This window comes from Fonticula alba (genome assembly GCF_000388065.1).
Source record: "Fonticula alba strain ATCC 38817 unplaced genomic scaffold supercont2.9, whole genome shotgun sequence".
NCBI classification, from domain to species: domain Eukaryota; order Rotosphaerida; family Fonticulaceae; genus Fonticula; species Fonticula alba.
The window spans coordinates 269,580-278,185 of NW_009242979.1; the positions used below are offsets into that span (position 1 = coordinate 269,580).

General features: G+C 68.7%; 1 protein-coding gene across 1 annotated transcript in view; it reads left to right on the forward strand.

Moving 5' to 3' along the window:
* Positions 1-8,606, forward strand: part of H696_05134 (hypothetical protein) — an 11,565-nt gene extending 2,959 nt beyond the window's left edge. Inside the window, exons 8-12 of the mRNA XM_009498986.1 lie at positions 881-1,730; positions 1,929-2,608; positions 2,881-7,608; positions 7,822-7,930; positions 8,161-8,606. Coding sequence (XP_009497261.1) covers positions 881-1,730; positions 1,929-2,608; positions 2,881-7,608; positions 7,822-7,930; positions 8,161-8,552 — 6,759 coding nt within the window. The 3' untranslated portion in view covers positions 8,553-8,606. The remainder of the gene's footprint in view (positions 1-880; positions 1,731-1,928; positions 2,609-2,880; positions 7,609-7,821; positions 7,931-8,160) is intronic.

Genomic DNA, 8,606 nt, shown 5'->3' on the forward strand with positions numbered 1-8,606 from the left:
TCCCTCCCCCCCCTTTCACTCACGCCCTCGCCCCTCCTTTTCCGCAGCTTCCCCAGCCGGGGTCATCCTTCATGGCAATATACTCAGACCTACCCGCCCCATTCTCACCCCTCCTCACACACACACACATACAACCCTTCCCCTTCGACAGCTACTCTGTCTCCAGGTGCATGCATGTGGGGGCCTTTCACCCCACCCAACCACACGCGGAGTGACAGACGTCCAAGGGGCTTGGTGTTTCATCCCCCTGCACGCTGTGTGGCCATTGTCTCCCGCCTCTGTCCTCCGATGGGCGTGCCCATGTCAGCGCGCATGAGGGGGGGGGGGGGGAGCGGGAACACGCCAAGAGGGCAAGGAGAAGGGGGTCGGGCAAGGAGAAGGGGAGGTGCTGGCGCACGGTCCTGCGTGCTTGTGTGTCTGTGTGGTTGCCCAGAGTGCCGTGTGTTTCCCCGAGTATTTGTGCCCTTAGTCCCTCCCTGTCAACGGGTGCCTGCCCCGGGATGCGTGCTGCCTGCCCGTGTTCTTGAAGACCCCCCCCCCGGGAAGAGGGGGGCAACCAGGTGGCTGTTTCTTGGGTGTTTTTTTTTCTCGGTGAATGTGGTCCCGAGAGTTGAGTTGGTTCCCCCCCTCCCCACGCGTTCTGTGTCGTCTGCTGCCGCCGTGTCACCGCCTGCTCCTCGGCACTGCCGCCTGGGCCGCCATTCGGCCCCCGTGTCGCGCCTTTTCCCCCCTCCCCCACCCCCCTCGCTCTCTCTCCTCCTGGGCCGCATCCCTTTCTAACGCCAACGCCGGCCGTGTCTCGCACCCTTGCGCTGCTGCACCGGGCATCTCCCCCACACCCATCGCGTTGGTCCCGCCCTGTCCCCTCCCCACGCCACAGGCTATCAGCTCCAGCCTCGGCTCGACTGGGTCTCGGGGAGCAGGTTCCCCGCTGGCCCGAGGCTCGGTCATCGTGTCGTCCGAATGCCCGGAGCCTGTGCAGCTGCCCCCGGCCGCCGCCCCGGCGGACCTGCTGGCCACCGGCTCCACCGGTAGCCTCGACCCTCTGGAAGGGGGCGTCGATGAGGACTGCGAAACCCGCTCGGAGCTCTCCGCCACCACCGACTCCGAACCCGAGCACGCATCCGAATCCCAGATCGCGTCCGATTCCGACTCCGACTCCGACTCCGACTCTGACTTTGACTCCGACAGCGAGTCCGACCCCGGGCCCGAGGCCGACCTGGGCGGCCTCGGCGAGGCAGAGCCTGGTGCCATGCCACCCTGTTTGCCCCCTGCCCCGGTGGCCATGGCCCCGTCAGCCCAGCCGCCAGATGTGCCTCCCGCTGCCGCCATCCCGCTGCCGGCGCCATTGCTACCGGCGCCACTGGTCGCGGAGATGCCTGTTTCCGAATCGCGTCCTCTCTCGGAGGTGGGCGCCTCCTGCATGGGAGTGGCCCCGGCCGAGGGATTGTCACCCAAGCACGCTCTTCCCCCGCCTCTGGAGACGGCCCCCGGCCCGGCGTCTTCCCTGTCATCTCCTCCCCCGCCGGCACTGGCCCCCGCCTCTCTCCCTTCATCTCTCGGGCCTGAGTCGACAACTGGACCTCTGCCAGCAGGCGCGAGTGCCGCGCCCCTGGCCCAGAACACCCTGCCGTCGGCCACCCCGGCCACCCCCCCTCCATCGACCATGCAACTCGTCAAGGATCATGAGCAACTCTCTCGGACCCTCTCTTCCCGGAGGCCGACGCCCCGTACGCTCCCTCCCCCGCTCGTCTTTCCATGCTCTCCCTCGCTGTCCCTCAGTCTCGCAAGGTGCCCTTCCATTGCACGTCATAGGAAGCAACTCACCTCGACGCCTCGCTTCCCCTCCTTTCCCTCCGCCACCGCCACACGCAAACATATGCACCTGCCCATCCCGCTCTCGTCCCTCCCTCTGCCCCTGGAGGCAGGCCGTTCCAACACGGCTGCCCGGCCGGCCCTTTTCCAAAGCACCCCCAATGAGCAGGAGGCCGGCTTCCAGCTCCCCTACTCCCGGTCATGTCCCTGCTGCCGGTCAGGGGCGCCGTGCACCGCCTGCATCGAGGTGAGCCCCTTCGCCCAGCGTGGGAGCTTCCGCCTGGACTCCGGAGCCAGCATGCTGGCTGACCCCTCGCTTCCCGGGGAGTCATGTCCGTCGTGCATGCAATCGGCAGCCGCCGTCGCCGCTGCCGTTGCCGCCGCCACCACCAGTGGCAGTGCCCTTTCGGGTGGGTGTCTTTCCGATCACTCGGGGACACTGATGCCGGACCTTCACACCCCGGATCCGCCGGAGGCCAATGGCCTATCCTCGGGGGTCTACACCGGCCCCGCCTCGTTGGACGAATGCCTGATGGCCCCGAGCACCTTCCCCAGTGAATGCGACCTCCCGACGGAATTCTCCCCCTCCATCCGGGCCACCAGGCGGCCAAATTCCTCCACCGCCGCCGAGGACAAGCGCCACACTGTGGCCGCCATCACGGCCACCCTCTTCCGGCAGGACTGTCCGGCTTCCAAGCTGATGAAGCGCTACTCGCAGCTCCTGGGCAAGGACTACCTCCGGAGCGTGCTGCGAGTGCCGGTGCTGACCATTTGCAACGGCCCCCCTATCGAGGTACGATCAGCCCCATCACGACCTTACATGTGTGTCTGTGGGTCAGGGGAGGGGGGGGGGGGGGGCGGGGAGGGACGCCAGAGCATTCCTCTTTTGCCTCATCGCCTCTGGCCCTCGTGAACGGGTGGGAGGAGGATGACACGCCGGGCCGACGCACGTCGCTCACTTTCCTGCCTCTCTGCTTTGCCTTTCTCCTTTCTTTCGGGGCCGGGGGCATCTTTGCCATCTCCCCTTCGCGGCCCGCGTCCGGCGACTGGCCATGCATCTGCCAGATCGACCCCGCGCGCTTGCGGCCTGGAATGTGTCTACGTGCGGGACAGGCGCGGCTGGAGTCCGCCTGCATGTCGCTCCTGTCGGCCATCTTCTCCTCGCGGCTCATGATGCCCGGGGAAATCCAGCGTCTGTGCTTCTCGCTCTTTTCGGCGGCCGAGCGGCAGTTCGACCTGACCACCGCACTGCAAGCCCTCGGCGGGTATCTCTTCTTGCGCTTCTTCTGCCCGGCCATCGTGCAGCCCCAGTCGCATGGGATTTGCCAGGCGTCCGAGTGCTCAAGCCCCGGGGCCCTGCGCAGCTTGGTCCTCGTCACCAAGGTCCTCCAGAACCTGGCCAACAATGTGGACTTCGGTCACAAGGAGGCCTTCATGACGCCGACCAATACCTTCCTGGCGCAAATGCGCCTGCATTTGGTGGAGTACCTGGTTAGCTTTGCCGATGGCGCGTCCTTCCGAGCGGAGGCCTTGGCGGCGGTGCGCCCCGGCCCGGCCGGCTCGCGCCCTGGCACCATGCTCTCCGGGGTGCTGGATATCCCGGCGTCCGATTTGCCCAGCCCGCTGAGTGATGCGCCCGACTCGCCGACGCCCGATTTCGGAGATGGCACTCTGTCGAATTCCGGCCCCGGCCTCGGGCTGGATCTCGGGCCCGGTTCCGGGGCCGGGGTCAATCTCGACACCGGCCACACCGGCAGCTGTGGCAACGGTCGCACGAGCCTTTCGGCTCCTCGGTCAGCCGGGCCGCCCCTGGTGGCGGCGGCTGGCCGCATGTCCTCTTCGCCATCCGGAGGCAGCCCCCTCGGTCGGACGGCCAGCTTGCCATCGGTCGTTCCGCCGGAGGATCAGGCCTCGGGCGGGCCGCTCGGCGGGTCGGCCTCCTGGACGGTATCCTGCCACGATGGCAGCCCCTGTGGCGGGTGCATCTCGCCCGGGGTGTCGGTTCACGGGCAGCCATGGGACTCGGCGGCCGCCTTCGCCCATATGTCTCAAGCCGGGCTCTTCGGCGTGCCGGCCGGCTTCCCGACAACCCCTTCGGACCTGAACCTGGCGGAGGCCGTGTCGCCGAAGCTCTTCACGGCGTACATCAGCCCGCCCACGCGGCTGGCCGAGTGTGCGGTTCTCCTGGCCAAGAAGTGCAACCAGGCCCTCGAGCGGGATACCCTTCTCCGGTCGCAAATCAGCCCGACCGCCATCGGCCGGGTGGTGGATATCCTGGCCCGGGCGCCGCTCCTGCCGGAGCGCCTCTTCGGGCTGTTTGTCCGGTCCGGGCGGTTCTTCGTGCAGGCGGTCTGTTCGACGTGCAGCTCCTCCGAGCTGGATGCCCTGATGGATGCCCTCATTTGTGCCTTTTCCCATGGCTCGGCCGATTCGGACATTTCCTCCGAGACCTCCGCCAGTCAGTATGGCTTGGCGGTGGGGCCGGCCGGCGGGGCCACCGGCACTGGCCCGGCCACCCGGCCGGCCCCGGCCCGCCAGACCTTCCAGCTGCTGGACTGGTTCCTGACCGACGAGCTTCAGAGCTCGCGCATCTTCGCCCGGCGGTATGACGTCCCCAGCGTCCTGTCGTCCATCTCGCTGGCCATCGTCTACCCGCACCTGCCATTGAATGCCTTGCGTGCCGGGCTGCTGGTCAAGGCCGGTGGCTCGATCAAGACATATCGCCGGCGCTGGTTCATCCTGACCGACACCTCGCTGGCATACTACAAGTCCGAGGAGGATGCCCATCCCCGGGGGCGCATTTTCCTGGACCAGGTGAAGGAGGTCCGTCTCTTGGACACCACCTCGCAGTCGGCCCTGGCCGCGGCACAGTTCACCAAGGCAGTGACCATGCGCCCGGCGGCCGGGCCGGCCGCCGCGGCCTCCTCCTCGGCCACGGCCGATGCCTTGACCGCCGCGCGATTGCACTCGGCCACCAGCCAGACCGTGCTCCATGGCGACGAGGAGGACCACCCCCCCGACATGGGGCCCACGGTGCAGCCTGGCAAGTGCCCCACTTCGGAGGCTGGCCATTCACCGGGCCTCGCTGCCAGGCTGGCGGAAGCCGACCCCGGGATCTACCCCACTCGGGTGGCCACGCGCGGGCCGGAATTCCCGGCCGAGCGCTCGGCGTCCGGGGCCGGGCCTTCCCCGGCCGACGGCGACCGGGCTGCCATCGGTGCAGGCCCCGGCGCCCTGCCACCTCCGCCGGTGGCATTGCCATGCTCCACTTCATCTGTGCTCATGTCCAAGCAGCAGCAGCAGCAACTCCATGGATTGACCTCGGCAGCCACCGGCGAGGTGCTCTTCTCGCCTGCCGACGCCGCCGGCGGCCCGGGCGCGGTTCCCACCGCCCCCGCCTCCGGCGGGCCGCTCTCGCTGGCTCTCTTTTCGTCGCACACCCTGCCTGCGCGCATGCCCCAAGCAACGTCGGTTGTGGGCCCCGGGCCGCCGGGCCCGGGCGCCGGCTCGGCCGCCAACCCCGGCACGAGCCCTGCCTCGGGCACTGGCTTGCCGCCCGGCACGCCGTCCTCCTCGTCCTCGCACTTGTGCTGGTTCGAGATTGTCACCATCGATCGGACATACATGATGGCCAGCGACTCGCCGGCCGACCGGACAGCCTGGGTGTCCGAGCTCCGGCAGGCAGTCCTGTCGGCCGGGCGCCCGGGACCGATGCTGCCCAGCTCGATGGCCCCTGCGGCCGGCGGTGCTCCGGCCCCAACGGCGGCCATCGGGTTTGCTCTGCTTTCTGGCGGATCGCCAGCCGCCAGATCCGGGCTCCAGACCCCCGGCAGCTCGGCCTCGGTCCTGCTCATGTCCTCGGCCTTGCAGCTGTCGGCTAGCATGACTTCCGGCGCGCGGTCCATCCAGCGCCCGGCCCATCCCCCGGCTGCCTGTCTGTCCGACGGCGAGGGCCATGATCACGACGAGGACAATGAGGGCGACAATGATGAGGCGAATCCCACCGATGAGGATGGCGAGCATGGCCCAGGCCAGGATAGGGGGTCAGATGGCGCGGGCGCCGTCTGCCTTCTCGCCTCGGCGTCTGCGGCGTCGGGTTCGCTGGGGCTCGGCCGGCCGGTGAAGCCGCCGGTTTCGGCCCCGGATGCCGGCCTGACGGCCAGCGCTCTGGACCCCCACTCGCCGGACATGGTGGTGGCGGCGGCGAACTTGGCCTCCATGGCCGAGGCGGCCGGGCTGCCGGCCAACGCGCCGAACTATGTTTCGCTGGATGCCGGGGCCATCCACGCGGCATTGGATGCCCTTCGCCCCCGGGCGTCGGCCCCGGCCTTTGAGGGGTACCTCACCTGCCTGCATCAGGGCCGGACGATGCGGGCGCATTTTGTCCTGCGGAATTTGATCCTCTACCAGTTCTCCTCGCCCAAGGTGGCGGCGGCCTACTTCCGGGAGACTGGCGATACCCCCGGGGCATCGGACCCGGCGCTGGCCGCGCGGCCGGTCCTCTTCGGCCCGGCCAGCAGCTGGGCCCGGCCCGATCGGGCCATCGGCCTGAACCAGGTGGCCTCGGTGCGCACGCTGCCCACCCTGCGGCTGAATTTCACCCTCATGCTGCAGGCGGCCGGGGCCCCGGAAACCGGGGGGCTCCCCTCACGGGCGTCTCTTCACCCGGCCGGGTATTTCCAATTCATCGCCGACCGCGAGAGTGACATGCAGCAGTGGCTGATCCAGCTGACCCGGGCGGCGCAGCTTTTCCGCCCGCTGCTGGTGCCGGACGTCGGGGTGTTCGGCTCGCTGGCCACCGATGCCGTGGCCGGCTGGCTCTGTCTGGAGGGCCCGGCCCCGGGGCTCGACCAGGGCGGCGATCTGACCATGGACATCGTGCATGGGCTCAATGCGCTGGCTCTGCAGCCGGCCGGCCCTGGCCCGGGCGCCGGTGCGACCGGTCGCTGGCGCAATGTGTGGGCCGTCCTGCGCGGGCGCTTCCTCCTGCTCTTCCCCTCGCCGGCCGAGGAGGGGAACGAACATTTGGCCCGCGGGCTGATCCCGCTGGACCAGGGCACTCGCGTGCATCTGCTGCCCGGGCTGCAGGCATTCTGCATCGAGAGCGATCTGGCCGCGCTGCTGCCCTACCGGGGTCAATTTGTGCCGGGGTCGCCCTCGGGACCGGTGGCCGCGCGGTCGGCGGTCCGGCATCGGGGCTTCGATGGTGCCCCTGCCGCCGGGCCGGACGCCTCGTCCGAGGGCCGTGTGTTCTACCTGTTCATGGCCCGGTGCGATTCGCATGCGGCCAATTGGCACACGCTTCTGGAATCCGGGGCCCGAGCAGCCTGGCCATCGGACGAGCCGCCACAGGCCGGCAGTCCCGCCGACCCCGAAGCGCTGCCCGCCTCGGAGCCCGTCACCACCAGCCCCCAGGTCAGTGAGGACTTCGGCTTGACACCGGAGCTGATCAACCTCCTGACCGGTGGGGCCACCAGCGAGTTGGGCAGCAATCCCCACAGGCAGTCATTCAATGACAGCTTGGCCACGCCGGGCAGCTCGCCCTCCACCTCGCCGGTGGACTGGCTGCCCCGGGCACTGAACGACGATCCCGCCAGTGGCGACTCACATGGCCACCACCCGGCGGAGCCGCTGGCTCTCCTCCCTCCTGGTGCCGGGCTGACGCTGAGCATGGACTTCCCCCCGGCGGCGGCCGACCCGCTGGTCTATTCGGACTTCCTGGTGACCGCGCACTCGGTCTTTGCCGATCCGCGCACCCTGTCCATGTGGCGGCCGCGCTGGTTCACTCTCCGGGTGCGCCTTCGTCACATGCGCCGGCTCTGTGTCGACGCCCCCCCCCCCCCCCCCCCCCTCTCCATGGGCTTGGATTTTGGTGGATGACCTTTTTTCCTTCACGCACACACATACAGACACGCGCGCACGCTTCCGCCTGGTGGGGCTCTCCTGCCGCCCTTCTCTGACCCTTTCCGCCCGGCGTTCTCGCGATCATCGTTTGTGCGCCTGCAGGACAACGTCCTATCCTACTTCCGGACTCCGGCCTCCAGCCAGCCCCTTCTCCGGCTGAACCTCGCGCTGCCCGGCACGAATGTCGGCCTGGCCACCGAGTTCCCTGAGAGTGCGTGTCTTTCTCCCTCCTTTTCCTCTTTCGGGGGGTCTGTTGCCATTTGCGTGGATTTCCCTGCCGCTCGGGCGGCGCTCCCCCCCTTTCGCCGGGCTCAAGGGCGGCGAGGCCGCACCGAGCAATGATGTGCAGGCCCCTCTGCCTGCTGGCCAGTGTCCTGACCTCTTTGCCCGTCCCCTTGCTCGGCCCAATGTCACGGGCCTTCACCCGGACCCTCCTCTCAGTGGCCAACGTCATCCGCCGGCTGCGGGCTTCGCAAACCCTGCTCCAGGCACACCTGAACCCGCTGGAGTGTGCCTTCTTCATTACGGCTCCCCCGCGGAAGCACTTCTTCGCCCTGTGCAGCTCGCCGGAGGATGCTCAGATCTGGGTGACCCGGATCCAGGCGTGCATGGAGATTGCCAGGTCTCGGCGCCAGCGTCAATCGATGGCGCCCCAACCTGGGCGCCCCCTCGGCGGCGGCGGCACTGGTGGCCGGTCAGCCGTACGAGCATCTCGCCGCCTGGACTTCCCCCACTCCGGCACCGACTACGATTACTACTCCAAGAGCGGTGTGGACCCCGGGGACTCGACTGACAGTGGGCAATTTTCCTACGACGAGGAGGAGGAGGATTAGTGGCTGGAACTTAGCTTCTCCCTTCGTGCTGTGCTGGTCCTGTGTTGCCTTCCA